The 16849-nt window shown below is 48.2% G+C and overlaps 1 protein-coding gene across 1 annotated transcript in view; it reads right to left on the bottom strand.

Annotated features, from left to right (window-relative positions):
• Nucleotides 1-1272: 1272 nt before the first annotated feature.
• EDAR (ectodysplasin A receptor) overlaps nucleotides 1273-16849 on the bottom strand; it is a 75468-nt gene continuing 59891 nt past the window's right edge. The window contains exons 6-12 of the mRNA XM_084753599.1: nucleotides 11748-11834; nucleotides 10312-10437; nucleotides 10140-10214; nucleotides 9800-9872; nucleotides 7692-7851; nucleotides 6327-6387; nucleotides 1273-3413 (exon numbers count right to left, since the gene is read on the bottom strand). Of these exons, the coding sequence (XP_084609725.1) occupies nucleotides 3091-3413; nucleotides 6327-6387; nucleotides 7692-7851; nucleotides 9800-9872; nucleotides 10140-10214; nucleotides 10312-10437; nucleotides 11748-11834 (905 nt within the window). The 3' untranslated portion in view covers nucleotides 1273-3090. The remainder of the gene's footprint in view (nucleotides 3414-6326; nucleotides 6388-7691; nucleotides 7852-9799; nucleotides 9873-10139; nucleotides 10215-10311; nucleotides 10438-11747; nucleotides 11835-16849) is intronic.

Consider the following 16849-nt stretch of genomic DNA (forward strand, 5'->3'; position numbering starts at 1 on the left):
GAACCTGTGTGCTAAGAGCTCAGCCAACATCCTCTTTCCTTCCACTCTAAGACTAATTCTCCTGGTAGTGATTGTAGCAAGTCTTACAATAATCTTTGTTAACCGATTCCTACTAAGAAACTGGGCAGTAAGCTTATTAGTGTCTATAGCTAAAAATGCTGTGATTATAGTGTGAAACCTTACTGAACATTGCATGCCAGGGGAAGTGCTTGGTATTGATTACTTAATTCACATAACAATTCTCAAAGAAACCTATTATTATTATCCTGTGTACAGAGAAGAAACTGAGGCACAGAGAAGCTTGCTACTGCTGTCAGAAGAGGAGCATGGTCCTTAATCAAAAGAAGCCAAGCCAGTGATGTTGACCAGCAAGATTCACACACAGGAGCACCGACCAGCAGCCTGCTCCTTGGAACAGTGAGGTGTTTCTTGGCTATGTGATATGCACATTAAGGGTGACTGACAGGCAAATAGGTTTAACCCTCTCTTCCCATTTTCACCTTATCTCCACACTGGGATTTTAAAATGAAATGCCTGTTAAGGGAAACACACCATTTAGACACAAGTAAGTTTTGTTCCTTACATTGAGCAATTCTCCAACTCTCTGCAGACCAAGAGGATGCCTACAACTCAGCTGCCACTGTTTAGCATTAGTGGCCATATAACACACTGTCTTATTTCCCACACCTTTTGTCCTTTATTCCCTCCTAGTGCACTGGGGTAGTCTCCTTCCTTCCTCTTGCCTCTGGGTCTAGCCACTTGATTTGCTTTGCCAATAGGATGACCCACAAATAGCCCAAGCCTTCCGGTGGCCTCCATACTGCTTCCTGGCTTCTGGCATCGCCATGATGCTCAGGCACTCAAACTGATGCTTGTGGAAGGGGATGAGGGATGATAGAGCAGAGATGCCCTAGTCAAGGCTGTCCAACAGGCAGATGCCTGAGCACGGCCCAGGCAAGGTGACCCCACCAGCCCTTACTGATCCCAAAGCTAGACTGAGAAACAGCTATGCTCCAAGACACTGAATTTGGGGATAGTAACTAATGGTGGTGACATGGAAAACAGTGTCTCATGTTGTTTTACATGTTCTCTATATATGCCTTCCCCTGTTAGTGAACACCTCCCTGCTCTAACTCTTTAGATACCTCATTTATGGATGCCCATAGCCCCATACTTTCATCATACACAGTAAATGACTAGGACCACTAACTCACTTCTCCACTCACACCTCACCACTCAATAAGAGTTCACAGTGCGCAGTCTGTAGGTCTTCTTTTTATTAACATGTTTATTGAGCTTATAAAAATATAATAAATTATATAAACAATTATATAAAATATTCACAATTAAGGCTTTACTGGCCTAGCCCAGGTGTGTACTAAATACCTTTAAGTACTTAAAAAGTAATGACAATCTCCAGACAGAAATGGCAGCATGGAGTTCCAGCATTGGTCAGTAAGAATCATTACGGTCTTGTTGGTTCGGAATTCTACATCATAGGCAAAGCTCACTGAAGCAAACCCTTCCTAGATTTATTGCCAAATAAAGCAAATGACAAGGGACTGGCTCCCCCAAACCAGCAAGCTGGGAGTCAATGAAACAACATGGATGCTGGCTGCTCTCAAGCCTTGAAATGTAACAGGGTGAACAGGGGCCAGCCCACACTGCTGACTGCAGCTGCCCATTCTTCACCAGAGTGACAGGTGGAGAGGAGCCTGCTGTCCTAGACCTGCCCATTCATCACAGATGACATTTACGGTCTAACTAAGGGCAAGCTCAACATCATTGATGAAGATGGGGTAAGGAGCCCTGCAGGACTGCAAGGAGGAATTAAAAGGATAATTAAGCAGACTATTTAACTTCTAAAAACCCAGCACAAACAGACACAGTAAAATGATCATATTAAATATTCAGGACCTAATTATGGTCCTCTCACAGTATGGTCTATATTCAGTGGTGGGTAAGTGCTTGATGGTTTTAAACGCACAGCTGCTTCCTCCCCACCCCTGAAGAGTTTGTTTAGTCACATGACTTGTACTTTTTTTAAAAATGCACAGCCTTCTAAAGCAGAGGCTTTATTGCTTCAGGAGGGGGTGCAGCAGCCAGCTCTGCATTAACCCCCTGGTGGGAAAGCTCCCTTGGCTTCCTATTTCTTGGCAGTTACAGGTGTAGCAAGAGAATCTGCCAGGAACAATGCCCGTTCATTAGCTCTGTAAATGCTCTGCCCTACAGTTGCCCTTGTGTGAGAACACCAAGGTGAGTTTCCCTTCGACTTCCATCTTGTGTGGCTGCTCACACTCTTTACCTTTGGTTTCCCCTTTCCTGCCTCCATTTTCTTTTGATCACTTGACCCTGAACTTTCCTGACCACAGCCATGAAGACCACTTCTCAAATCTAGAATCAGGCATGGTCAAACTCTTAGCAAGTCACCATCTCCCTTCCTAGAGAAGGACACACACCTATCTGAAGTAAAGCCAGCCTGACACATTGTAACTGCTGTGTCTGTGAGTGGTGCTGGAGGCTAAACCCGCCCATACTTTTGGCTGGGCAGATGTGCCTTGTGTGTCAGCAACTTACACAGGTTCTTCCACTAGTGACTGCAAGGCTTGTATCACCGTGGGTGACTGCAAACATGGGTCAGGTTACCCCTGAAGCCTACAGGGCCTGCCAACAAACTGCTCAGTCTGAAGCAATGCAGGAAGTGGGATGTCTGTACTTTGTAACCATTTTACTAAAACCTTCAAGCCACTTTCTTCATTAGGATGCCCCCATTTTCAACTCCATGAGACGTCATCACCCTTCTTAGAACTTTTGCTACATTTTCTTAGCATCCCTTCTGGTGACATGGTACCTTGTCCTCTATCTCCCAAGTGCCTCCTTAAAAGACGGGCTCAGATTCTTCACCTGTGCCATCCCCACATGATTTGGTTCATTTGAGTGCTCAGTGGGCTCCTTCGGGCAGCCCAAGGAATACAGTGACCCACCAGGAAAAGCCTTGCGTTTTGGCAGTCCAATGGCGTCACTCACAGCTGCAATGGCCTCATTAGATTCCCCAGCTGGTCCCAGGGAGGACAGTCCAAGGCACACTCCTCAGGATGCAGCTGGGGGCGGGGAGGCCGGTGGCACAACCCCAGCCCACTCCAGTATGTCCGCACACAAGGACTCCACAGCATCTAGCCGCTCGATCTGCACCAGCTTCGTGAGCAGCTCTGGGATGCTGTAGCCCGCAGTGCTGATGCGGTCAAAGAGCTGCATGCCATCGGTCATGCCCCCGATCTCATCCCTCTTGAGTCCAAAGCTCTCGGCAAGGTGGCGCCATGTTTTCACAACTGCTTTCTCAGAGTTGTATGTGGAGCTAAGCATTCGGCTTGTCTTCTCAAGGCAATCAAATGGCAACTCTGTGGGGCTGAGACCTGTAGAGGAATGGTCATATTCACATGTCACGCATGCAAGTCCATGGGAGTTTAATACTAAACATCTACCAAGTGTTTAAAAAATAATGTAGTAGCTGGCATGGTGGTGCACACCTTTAATCCTAGCGCTTGGGAGGCAGAGGCAGGCAGATCTTTGTGAGTTCAAGGCCAGCCTGGTCTACAAAGGGAGTCCAGGACAGCCAAGGATACACAGAGAAACCCTGTCTCGAAAAACCAGATGATGATGATGATGTAAGTTCTAAATAGTATCTTCCAGAAAACGGGGGGAAAGGATATATTTCCCAATCTGATACCAAAACTAGGTCAAGTCCAATATGCTTAACAAATAGAATTCAACAACAGGACAGGATGATTTACTATGATAAGTGACATTTATTCTAGGGATGTAATTCTGCCTCTGTATTAAAAAGTTAATGTGACTATGTAAGGCCCAGCAGTAGCATTGTACTTAGTGGTAAAAGCTGAACGTTTGTTTCCTTGGGATCAGGTCCAGGGCTCTGCTCACAGTCTTCACATGTGACATCACGCCAAAGCAGTGAAGCCAGAGAAGAAACCATACACAGAGACTAGATGGGAAGGAATAGAACTGTCCTGTGTGCATGGTTGTCTATGCAGAAGGTTCCAAACACCTACTCAAAACTGCCACGACACTGACATACATAGCAACCCAGATGAATCTGCTGAATTATGGTATGTGAGACCAGATAATCCAGTGAGTGTGTACTGTATAATATTTTAAAAATTCATATCATTCGTGTGTGTGTGTGTGTGTGTGTGTGAGAGAGAGAGAGAGAGAGAGAGAGAGAGAGAGAGAGAGAGAGAGAGAGAGAGAGAGTTTTGCCTTCAAGTGTGCTTGTGCATCGTGTGCATGCCGCATCCATGGAGACCAAAAGAAGGTATGGGATCCTTGGGATCTGGAGTTACAGATGGTTGTAAGCTGACATGTATGGGCTAGGAATTGAATCTGGGTTCTCTGGAAGAGCAGCCAGTGCTCTGAACTACAGAGCCATCTATCTCTCCAGCCCAGCAATGTGACTTTAATAATAGTCTTGAAATGACAAAGTTACAGCAACAGAGAACAGATTAGTGGTTGACAGGGCTGCAAGTGGAGGCTGGGGAGCAGGAGAAGCCCCTGTGGTGGTGGAAGGGCTCTCTGTCTACTGTGGTCAACATCTTGGTTAGTACTTTTATGGGCTTTGTGAGCTGTTACCATCAGCAGAGGCTGGGAAAAGAGCACCCAGGCCTTGCTGCAATACCTTTTAGCATCAGATGGTAAGAATACCACAAGCTGGGTATGGCGGCACACACACACTCAGGGGGCAGATGCTGGTAGATCTCTGAGTTTGAGGGCTACACAGAGAAACCCTGTTGTGGGTTGGTGAATGAAAAGCATCACAATAAAAGCCATCTTTGTCATACTAGCTACATTAGGATCTTGAGGAAGGTGGGGCAGGCTGGTAGGCAGAGCTAGTGAATAGTAAGGTCTTCATGTGAGTCTAATGGTCTTGGGAGCCATGCCACACTGGCCTTACAGAGCTAGCCTTGGCTGTGTCTTATTACTGTGACATTAGGAGGCACACATGCCTGGGCTGTCAAGGAGCACCTGAGGGCACAGGCTTGATGCTTCCACACTACAGGACTCAACTGGAGGGCTGCTCTTATGAAGTTTTAAACTAATTTGAAAGCCACAGTCCCCTGGATTTGGTCTTTCAAAGCCAAAACATTCTTTGGAACAGAAAAGAGCTTTGGGGTTGCTGGAATGTAACTCCCAGACCATATCCTTCTGGGCAGCCAACAGCACCCACCATGCCAAGCCTGATCAAGCAGGGTGACCGGGCATGTACTTATGGAGCCATGCCATGTCTCTGAGGGCAGCCAAGAAGGATTCTTGGCCCTGGATTTTCTGCTCCGTGGTTGCTCCTGGCTAAACAGGGCATCTAACCAGCCTGTCCCAGCTTAGGACCTGCACCTCTCCCACATGGGACATGAGTGGCAGCATGTGACTCCTTCAGTCCCATGGTTTACCCAGATCAAAGGTGTGTGGAGAGATGCCCGCAAGGAAAGTCCCCTGACATAAGCAGTGAGGGTCTTATTTCCAGGGCAAATAGAAGTTAATCTGGGGCCTGGATTTCGTAGCATTGAGAGAGACTATAGACTGGAATGTCTGGGCTCTTAGCCTGTGGCTTCTCTCTTCCCTGTCCACTGAAGGCGGTCTGACTGTGCCTTGTGTGCCTTGTAAAGCTCAAGATGGTAGATAACACCTTCTAGGTACAGCCCTACCCTGCATGATGATGCTTCTGTCAGTCACAGAAAACTCTGGCTCCATAGGTATACCTACGGTTGGCATGACCATCTTAGCTTGTGTTTGTACACCTGATATTGACAAATGGCACATCTATTTGTTTCTCAGAATGTGTACCCATTGGTACTGACTACTCAGTACCATAGGACATTTCCCATAGGGCACGGGAGCTAAGGGGCCTCATCACTCTGTCCCCGTGTGGCACTGTATCAACACACTGTCTCTTGTCCGGCAAGGAAAGCATTATGGGGTGCTTCAGCCTAAACCAGGAACCAAATTCTCTTTCCCTCCACATCAGTTCACTTGGCCATTCTGACAACCCCCATCAGATGTGGATGGCTGTCCTCCATCCTTCACACAGGAGGCCCCTCCCATGCCTGGCACTGAGGGGGGTACCATCTCAGGGAAGTGTGCCCTGCATGGCTCTTCCTTTTTTGTTTGTTTAAGACAGAGTCCCACTAGGTAGCCCTGGCAGGCCTGGAACTCACTGTGTACAGCGGGCTGGCCTCAAACTCTGTCTCAAGTGCTGGGATATGTAGTTAAAGGCATGCAGCACCACATCCAGCTCTGAACAGTTCCCTGGTCCTTACCTTCAACAACACCACACACATTGGCATACACATCCAATATCTTTTTCCTTCGGCTTTGGATCTGTAAAGAACAATTAAGAGAATGCTCATCTTCAGAAAGGGGGGAAAATGGTCGCAAAGCCCAAAATCATCTCCTTTGCACTGGCTTGACCCTGACGGCTAAGCATACTTGCCGTGCCAAAGCCTCACGTGGAAACAGCCCAAACATCCCAGGGGGAAGGAAGGTCCTAGGGTTTTATGGAAACACCTGCTGTGCACACCAGGGCTGCTACTTGTGTTAACAGGGACACCAACATTACAGCTGTCCTTGGTGCATTTAGAAGAATGACAATGAGGACCCCACATGTCCACCTGGACAGCCATCCATGCGGAGCTATGGAATGCTCTCTTCCCCAGGGCAGAAAGTTCAAGGCACTGCTAGGCAATGAGTGGCCCTGGGTGAAAAGACCGGTGGCCTTGGCAGGCAGCGTGCAGCCCAGGTTCTTTTAGAGAGAGCACTGCCCAGCGTGCAGGACCAAGCCAGATCCAGGATCTCAGTGGGTTGTTGTTGTTGTTTTTGAAATTACCAACAATGTTGCCACTTGGTTCCGCAGGCTGCCTGAGGCACAGACTAAAGAAAGACTGTATGCCAGAGCCTCAGAGCACACCCTGTGCCACAGACATTCCAAAGCGCTCTGCTTTAGTGATAAAACCCTCCGGACAGTTTGTACCAGTGGGCCTATTGCTATATAAGAGAGATGAATGTGTGTATGCACATGTGTTTACATATATAACATCATTCCTTGGTTCTAGAACCTTCTAGGGTATCAAAGCCTGCTCTTCCTCTGGACTACTATGTAAATTGTCTATTTGCATAGACCCAATTCACACCATCCCACATACTTTAAATCATCTTCAAGTTATTTCTAAGACACGAAGTGCTATGCGTGGTTTAAGGATTAATGGCAATAAGAAACATGCACGTTTTATACAGTTTTCCTTTTTATCTATGCTTAGTTGACTCATAGGTTCCATGTGATCAGAACCCACAGATACACACAGGTGTGTGTGTGTGTGTGTGTGTGTGTGTGTGTGTGTGTGTGTGTGCGCGTGCGTGCAACTGCTTGGATATGCACAGTATGTTTTTGAAGTTTTTCTCCCCTCTGGCATTTAAGTTTTTAAAACTTTTCTCTTTTGTCTATAAGCAGTATATTCATGATAAATTTCTTCTTTTTCTTTGTTTTTGACCCATTGCTTTGTTCAGCATCCTAGCTGGTACCTTTGGGAGAAACTGTGTCCTAAGGAGCTTATTCAACATGAGGGGTCTTGTCTGCTGGTTGTAAGTCACTACCCAGTGTACCATGGGATGTGTTGCCAGAACCTCACCCCAGCAGACTTGTTACTGGCTGCAGACTTCTCCCTGGCCAGGTGAACTAGTGACAACAGGCATAGCTCTGGGGACCCCTGCTTGTCTGGAGCTGGCTCCTCATCACTGTCCACACTGCGACTCAGCAACTGCTCGTTCTCAGAGGAGGCATCGTTCTCGCTGTGGAAAGAAGGAGAGTACCTGTTAGTGAAGCCTGGGAAACTGCAGCCCCAGTGAGCTGCCCCGGCACCGGTCCTGTTACCCAGGTAAAGGCAGCATTGTACAATATCTTGTTCCTTAAGGACTTAGTACAACTCCTGAGCTCTAGGTATAAGGACATGAGGTGAGAAAGGCACATCCTGATCCCTGACACACAAGCCATTCTGGTAGTGACTGGCCTGTAGATGTCTGAATGGGGCTCCCAAGAAGCAGTAGGTTCCAAAGAGCTGGGGACACACCCAAGGGCTGCATGTGCACATCTCTCCACCCTATCTGACACCAGGGATGTAGGTGAAGATGCATTGAGTATTTTCTGGATCCCTGTACTTAACCATGTTAAATTATTAGATCATATGGCTGAAACTCAATCCGTGCAGAGCTTCTAGAATAACCAAGAACCCACACCAAAGTGTAGCCTGGGAAAGCCCTCTTGACCAGTGGCTTGGAGTTAGATGTCTGTCTTGTGGGAGCTACAGAGAGCCCCGGAGGGTGGGTGATCACATGTCCTGTACCCTGCTTGTTGTTGAGGTCACACAGGACCTGGCACCTGTGTGTTAGAGCCCACACCCTCAAGCCATGCAAAGTCAAAGCAAAGCAATATGGTTTCTGCAGAGCATTCTGCTTACTTTTTTCGTTTGGCTAAAGAACTTTAGAAAAGGGATTATATTTGCCACATAGTATATTTGAGTGTTGCCATTTAGCAGTGAAGGCCATATACAAACACAGCCCTGGAGCCAGAATAAAGAAATAAGGAAAAGAAAAAAAGCTATGAAACCATCTAACAGAGCCACTCTGTCATTATGCCTGAGGGCCTAAGAGGGAGTTGGCTGGCCCATCCCCTTCACTAACTCAGACAAATGGAAATTCGTGACTGTATCTTTACAGATCACCTTGTGGCATTTCCACAGACTACCACATAGCTCCAAGTGGCATTTCCAAGGCCCAAAAGCTGCTTTTAGGGACAAGGCTCATGACCTTGTCTTTAGAGCAAGAGATTAACATTTACATATGCAAAGAGTATATATTTCCCCAAGTAAAGTCCTACAGATTTACTCCTCAGGAAAAATTCAGGCCATAAGGCACATTCTCACTTGCCCATCACTCTCTTTTGCTACTTTTAGGAACAAAAAGTGCTGAAAGGATGGAAGGGCTAAGCTGGGACCAAATGAGATCATACCATACTTAGAGCCCTGCCTCAGCCTTGGCACCATGTATGCCAGAGCTTAGAGCATCCTTCCCCAAAGCCCGAACAACGTCCGGTTAGAATAAAGGCACTGTGGGAACTCAACCCTCCACAAGGCCTTGAGTAGTTTCACACCTACTGCTCATTTCGACTGTGCAGACACGCTTGTGTTGGGAGTACTGAGAGCACTGGAGTTTTCCAAATGGGCTAATGTACTAGGTTGGCCTTCCTCAGTGCCTGGACTCTGTCCAGGTAGCTGGAATCCTTATTCTCAAGTAGGAAAGACTTGGCAGGAATTCTTGGGTCATGGCAAGATCCTGTCTTGGGTCAGGAAGGATGGTTTGGCACTCTGCTTTTCTGGCAATTGGCGTGGCAATACTTGGGAACTCTGCACCCCAGTTGCAAAGAATGGTATTAGGTAGATGGGGCTATTCTCACACTTGTCTGTAAAACCACAGTACAGGGTCCAGCAGAAAGGCGTTTGCACACTGCCTTGTTGGCTTTAAAGTATTTTAAGCATTGCTGATGGCCGTGGGAACCTGATCAGGGTACGCGTATCCTGGGAGTCCTGTTCTCCCCTCAGTTTGAAACAAGGCTGGAGGAAGATGCTTGAGACATCTGGGGAGTTTGGGGGCAGGGAGAGTGGGCAAGTGGGGAGTAGCAGGCAGGTGGGACTGGGACTATTCCACAAAGTAGTGAGTGAAGGCGAGTTCTTGCTCCACGTACCTCTTGGGAGTCTTTGTGGGTGTTGCTGTCAACTTCTGGAATTCACCATTCTCAGGGAAAGTCACCACACTGTCTGTAGGAATGGAAGTTAGGGCAAAGGTGAGAGTTTAGCCTGTGGCTCTGAACTTGGATCTCCCTTTATGGTTCCCTTTCAGCAGACATCCCTGGTGATCAGGTCTCCACTTGGGGGACAGAACAAAATGGGTACACCTCCCAAATCAAGGGTCCTGGAATCAGAGGCGGTCAGGAGGCTGGGCTGCCGGGTCTGAGGACAAAGTGGACATACTCCACCTTCATGCCAGACACTTTACAGGGGGCTGTGTGGGCTGTGTGTACAAACCTGGGGCCTCCTTTTTCTCCTCATGTGTGCTAGCTGGGGCTTCTGCGCTCTTTCCTGGGGGGCTGGTACAGCAGGCTGCTTGAAGGAAGAGAAAAACCATTGGCATGAGCTCGCTGGCTCTCAGGGAAGGTGACAGAGTGTTGGGATGGGGACACGGGTGCAGGGGTGTCACCTGGGGCTGAAGGCCTAGTCTTCATGATGTAGAACATAATAATGAGGACAATGGCGATGGCCATGATGAAGATGGTAGACATGGCGATGATCAGGGCAGTGGCCAGGTGTCCTTGGCCTGACAGCTCTGTTGGCATCAAGGGAAAGAGGGTAAATGTTTGTGAAGGCCCTTCCTCCAAGCCACAGCACCCACGAGAAGACCCAACCACAGGAATGCCCCCAGGGATCATACTTGGCACTCAGAACATGCACTGGCTGCTAGGTCACAACCACCCACCAGCTCCTCCCACACTGTCAAGTGGGCTCATGGGCATTAGACTGGGAAGATCAGGATGCAGAACCAAGAAGTCATTCCTGGGCTGCTTACTCTCCACATTACTACTCTGAGGTCATGAGAGAAAGGTAGAGAAGAGGATGAGAGGCCAAGTGAACACGTGTCTGGAGACAGCACAGTCTGAGTTCAGGCACTCCCAAGCAGAAGGCCACCCCTCAGGCTAGAGGTTGGGTTCATGGTTTGGTTCTACTTGGCATCTCATCTTCAGAGTATTAACAAGAGCCCCAGGGTAAAAGAGGGCTGAACTGACCCGGGACTCCTACTGCTTCCACTTCTGCCTGGCTGCTCCTTGTTCCTGGAGCTGTTTGCTTGGTTCCCTGATACATCTTTGGATATGTGAACTATCCAGAACCTTCCTCAAGTTCTCCAAAATAACCAAACAGGACACATGGTTCCCAAAGAAGCAGCAGCCGGCCCCTGGAGCTCTGGCCCATCTGAAGGAGGTGCAGGGCTGAGAGCCTGTTCAGCCTCTTGCTGTCATCTGGCGCGCCTATGTCTACTGGGATGGGAGGTGGATGATGTCTGCCTTACTCTTCTTGGTTGTATGCTGTTCCCAGGTGCTGGGGAAGTGAGGTGGGCATGTCTGCACATCTCTGTGCGCTCCAGATGTAGCAGGCTACACACTAATACTTTGAGAGATCTTGAAGGTGCCCAACCTCATGGAGACCCAACCCCAAATATGCAAAACTGGATGGCATTAAAACCATAGAGAAGGGACACGCTCAAGCTCTTGCACTGAGAGAGGCATAGGTGGGGGTGGAGAGAGTGTCTCTGAACCATCATTTCCATAGGATCATTTCCAGTGACCTAGGGAGAATAAACAGTCACTGGAAATGAGTATTAAAAGTGTAGATTACTGTTGGCACTGGCTCCTGGCTGTCTTAAGTACTCATTGCTCACCCTGCCAGGGTAGCTGGAGTACCAGGACACCCACTGAGTAGTAGTTCTATACCAAGGTCCTGCAACTGGGGCTCTCTGAGTGTGATCATGTGATAAAGAGACAAGAGGAAGGGTTCCATCTTCATTGCTGACAGCTGTTCCTCCCCCTCCTCTCTCTCAGCTCTCTGAGACCTAGAAGACCCACAGCTGGGCCCCCTTCTCACCTTTGTGAGCATGCTGGAAGGGAGACAAGGTGCTGCCACCAGAAGTACTGGAGGAGTGAGCAGAAACTCCGGAAGTGGCTCCCACACCTACAAGGAAAATAGATAACCTTAGAAATACAGCAAAGCATCGCCCTCAAAGGCTGGAAATAAGACAGCAGCAAAATGAACAAATCTGGAGTTCTAGACTACATTGTAGGGAGTGAGGCAGAGAGGAAATGTTTTTATTTCCTAGTGTGCTTAATGTTCCCCAAAGAGTATTCTGACATCTTAGAAATCAGTGTGTGTGTGTGTGTGTGTGTGTGTGTGTGTGTGTGTGTGTGTGTGTGTATGTGTGTGTGATTAGAGTTACCAGTGGGTGTAATGGTTTAATCCACCCAGCGTGGGTGCTGGGCACTGAACTGGTCTACAGAATCCTCTTGAAGAGTAGCAAGTGCTCTTACCCACTGAGCCATCTCTCCATCCACAGGGGCTTTTGTTCTTTAAATAAAAAGACAGCTCTGTCTTGCCCACTCAGTTTTCCTATAAACCAAGACAAACTCTGTGCACTCTACATGAAGGATAGCACATGTCTGTGAAGGCATTTTAGGGAGTAGAATACTTGACTAATTTTTTCCAGTTATGGAGAACAGAAATATGTTCTTGATATCTTTCCTAGTTTTAAAAAAAAAGTAGTATATCTTCATTACTAAACATCTGGACAAATAAATCCCAGCGAAGAAGCAGAAGGAGCCAGCAGAGCCTCACAGTAAGTCTTAGCTCCTGATGTACTTCTCTCTAGGGTTTGCCCTCGGATTCCGTGGTAGGGGCTCAGTCTCTGTGGTACTGGCCTCGTGGAGCTAGGCAAGCCCTGCACCACCACACGGCCCTTGGAGTCTAGCCTAAGCTGAGTTTGTAAAATCGTTTCAACCAATCCATTTAAGAATGGACATGCCCTGCTCTCCCTCCTAGCCATGGCCCACCACAGAAAAAAAGTGACACAACCCCCAAACAAATAAGCAAAGCCCCCAAAGTGTGGTATTGTGGTGCATACCTTTAATCCCAGCACTGGGAGGCAGAGGCAGGAAGATCTCTATGAGATCAAGGCCTGCCTGGTCTATACAGTGACTTTCAGGGCAGACAGTACTACATAGACAGGCTGTCTCAAAAATACAAAACCAAAACCAACCAGCCAACCAACCACCAGCAAACAAACCAGAAAGAAAAAAAGTATCACAGCATGGAGAAAAGTGGAAGCTAATTTACTATCAGACAAACCACAAGTACATGTTTTACTTTTTTTTCCCCTGATAATAACCTTCTTTAGGTCAAACTTGAGTTTTTCAGTTGATAAAAGCAACCAGGGTTGGACCGTAGCTCAGTGGTAGAGGCGGAACAATGGCAGGTGTGATGCCAGCCCTGCAGTGGGGAAGAGAGTTATGTCTCCTTTCCTCCTCTCCTTGTCCTTGCTGGTTCTCAGCTCTGGAGATGTTCATAAACTAGGTCCATGCTTATGAAAACAGCAATGGGCCGAAACAGAGGCACCAACCTCCCTTGAAGTCATATCCTTCCCACCCACCCCAGCCAGCCAAGAGGATTGGCCTGGAGGGTACCCTGGGCTCACCCTACACACACAGGGCTTCTGTGAGGAGTAAGCAGGGGCAGCAGTCTAACACAGGTACTGGGAGAAACACAGGCCTGCTGTGTGTAAAGCCTCCTGCCGTCCGGCTTGTGCCAGCCCAGGAGCAGGAACACAGTCCCGCAGAAGTGGGATGCACGGCCTGCCGGGTTAGCTGACAGCCTCACTGAGTATGTACCCTGTGGAGAGAGGCCAGATGCTTCTGTCTCAGTCCTTATTCCTAGTTCAACACAGAGAGATGGACAGGTGAACAGTATAGAGGTTCAAGAGGACGTCACAGGCTGAGGGCAGGCTGGAGGTGGCTTTCTGTACACCAGTGAGCCAAGGCACTCAGACTAGCTTGTCCCTCAACATTAAGCAGAAATAGAACTATGGTGCAGGCCAGGAGATCAGTCAGTTTGCCCAGAAAGGGTAAGTTGTCTTCTTATCTTTCTGGGGGAAGACCGGAAGCTTTCTTGTGGCCTGGAGGCTCCAGACTTACATCCTGCTTTTAAAGTTTATCTTTGGGAATGACTTTGAGGGAGAAACTGAGAAGGGAGTCCCCAGTGGCAGTCCTGTCTACATGGCTGCGCTCACTTGCTCACCTATCAAATGACCTTCAGGCTGTGCCATTCCTGCTGGCAGACCCCAACCAAGTCCTTTGCAGGTTGGCAGCTGCTCCAGCCAGCTAAGGCAAGGCTCCAGGGTCTTGCCAATTGTGCTCTGCTGGGAAACAGCCGTCACATGTCATCAGGTGGACTGTCCTGACCCAGCTTTGAATAGAATCAAATTTTCTTTCTCTAAAGCAAATAGGACATTGAAAAGAAACTGATCTGTTGGTTTGGTGAGGGGCTCAAATGAGCTTAAGATATGTGGGCAAAAGGAGAAGAAGAAAAAAAAAGCCTAGGGCTGTGTTTGTGGACGCCAGCGATCTCTGTCTTTTCTTGTCCCTTCTTGCTAGGGCTTGCAGACCAAGGCAGTGACATTGCTTGGGGATGGGGCACAAACACACCCAGGCCTATGGTCTAGAAAGAAACAATGAAGGAAACATGGTGAGTACAGACTTATGAAATGCCCCTGTACCCGGGAGGGCTGGTTACATGACATCGCCAAACATTGGTGCAGGCTGCTGCTTGTTAAGGATGTCTTGCCGAGCCTCGGATGCTACCTGCTTGGACCAGCTATGCCTTGCTCCGATATACTGGACATTCCCCAAACTCAATTCCAGCTGGCATAAGTGGAGCATCCAGGCTGCACAGGCTGGAGGAGCTGCCAGTTACTCCGCAGCCAAGGATGCTCTGCAGCACACATCTGAGAATGGGGAAGTGGGGTTGAGGTATGGCAGGAAGGTAGACTTCTCTAAGCCAGGGGCTAGAACCAAACATCTGCAGCCACCATTTAACTGAATCCTTCTGGTCCTCATGGCTGCAGGGACCTTCCAGAATCTGCAGGGAGACAGACATTTTCCTCCGAGAACACGCAGCAGATGCTGAGGCCTATGTTATTTGCAGAAGGAGCAGAATTACATGGCCTCACCCAAGCCCTGAAGGGCAGCAACCCATGGCCTGACAATGGGCTTCTCAGAAGCAGAGCTGGCAAGGGAGAATGGAACTGCTGTTTCAGCAAAGAGAGGGCTGAGGAGTCCCAGCAAATAAATGCATGGGTGCCTGGTTCGGATGTTCTAAGTGACAGCTCTGTTTTAGGCCGGTGAAAGGAATGTATTTTATGGAAAACAAAAACAAATTACATAGGACTGCTCCGAGTATAGCAACAACAAAAACACCAATCTGCATCTTATTTGCTCTCTTCTGCCCCCAGTTCAGTGCCTACTGCTTCTACATGAAGGAGGAGTGACACAAGCCACACAATCCCTGGTCCTGCCCATCCTCAGGTTGACAGGCTGACCTCATTCAGCATTACACATCACCCTCACAGGGAACACTGGGGCAGGTCTGGCACCAAAAGACCACCTAGAAGCAGCAGTGACTGTAGTTTGAGAATGAGCAAGAAGGCACAACAGACCTTGGGAGGCAGAGTCTGGTCCCTGGTAATGACATCAGGATGTTCCTGTTGTTCCATAGAATGATTGGAAAATTCCCCAGAGGAGATAAACACCTCTCTACTGTCCCATGCCCTTGAAAAACACATACCAGAATTATAGATATATGCATGCTAATCTTATAAACACACTATCATATTGAGTAAAGTGTGTGTGAAACTCAAGGGGAGAGAGAGAGAGAGCCAGCCCAGAGACCTTCGCTATAGCTGCTCGACACTCCACACCTTTCACCAGCCATGGGTCTCCATACTATCCTACCTTGCAAGGTATGTGGGTAGGCATAGATGATGCACCGAACATGGTGCATGTTCTCAAGAGCAGGACGCTATGCTCCCTGTGTTCGGATTCTCCTGTATCAGGCTGTGTATTCTAGTCTAATGTGGATTGACTTTATACTATCAACATGTTTAGCAGCTAGGAAGATCCCACACTCCCCTGTGCCCACGCTTGGTCATTTGCTCCTCCACAGCAGTCTCTCTATGTTAGTCAACCGTGGATGAACGCTTGCCTCCATAGGACCCTAGCATGATGAAACATTTGATAAGAGCTGGTAAAAATGATGTTGCAGAGAGTGAACAGATATTTCTACTCCAGGGCCACTACTAGCCAAGACGGTAGGGCCAGATGTGCCTAGTTCACTATGAACTCCCAGGCTGGCTGCAGGAGCTCAGCTCACCTTCCTCAGGGACTTAGTGAGTTGTAAGCACAGGGCTTAGTGGAGTTATACCTCTGTTCAAAGAGATGATGGTATATAAGGGGCCTTTGAAGTTGTTAATCCACACAATTTATACGAGTGCCAGTATGTATTAGTGGCTGGCTGGCATTGTCTACAGAGCGTAAACAGTTTGGATTTTAAAGAGTGATTTGGTTCTTAGAGTTGTCAAGGAGGTGCCCCTCAACCCTGGCACTGGCCACACACCCTGGAGGTGGATCTATGAGCGATGAGTGGAGTCAGAGCCTCACTAGGTGCTAGAAGTGAGCGCGGTGCTTGTTGGGAACACAGCCTTTGCGTCTGCCCAGACCTGCTCTACAGGAATCTGCTTCTTACCAGGTCCTTGGTGCTATGTGGCATGTTCTGGTGTGAATAGTGACATGTGGCATGTTCTGGTGTGAATAGTGACATGTGGCATGTTCTGATGTGAATAGTGACATGTGGCATGTTCTGGTGTGAACAGTGCTATGTGGCATGTTCTGGTGTGAACAGTGCTATGTGGCACATTCTGGTATATGACTAGTGATACATGGCATGTGCATGTTCTGGTGTGAATAGTGCTATGTGGCATGTTCTGATGTGAACAGTGCTATGTGCATATTCTAGTGTGAGTAGTGACACATGGCATGTGTGTGTTCTGCTGTGAATAAGTGCTATGTGGCATGTTCTGGTATGAATAGTGACACATAGCATGTCCATGTTCTGGTGTGAATAAGTGCTATGTGGCATGTTCTGGT

The sequence above is a fragment of the Acomys minous genome, assembly GCF_964271855.1.
Source record: "Acomys minous genome assembly, chromosome: 13".
Classification (NCBI taxonomy): domain Eukaryota; kingdom Metazoa; phylum Chordata; class Mammalia; order Rodentia; family Muridae; genus Acomys; species Acomys minous.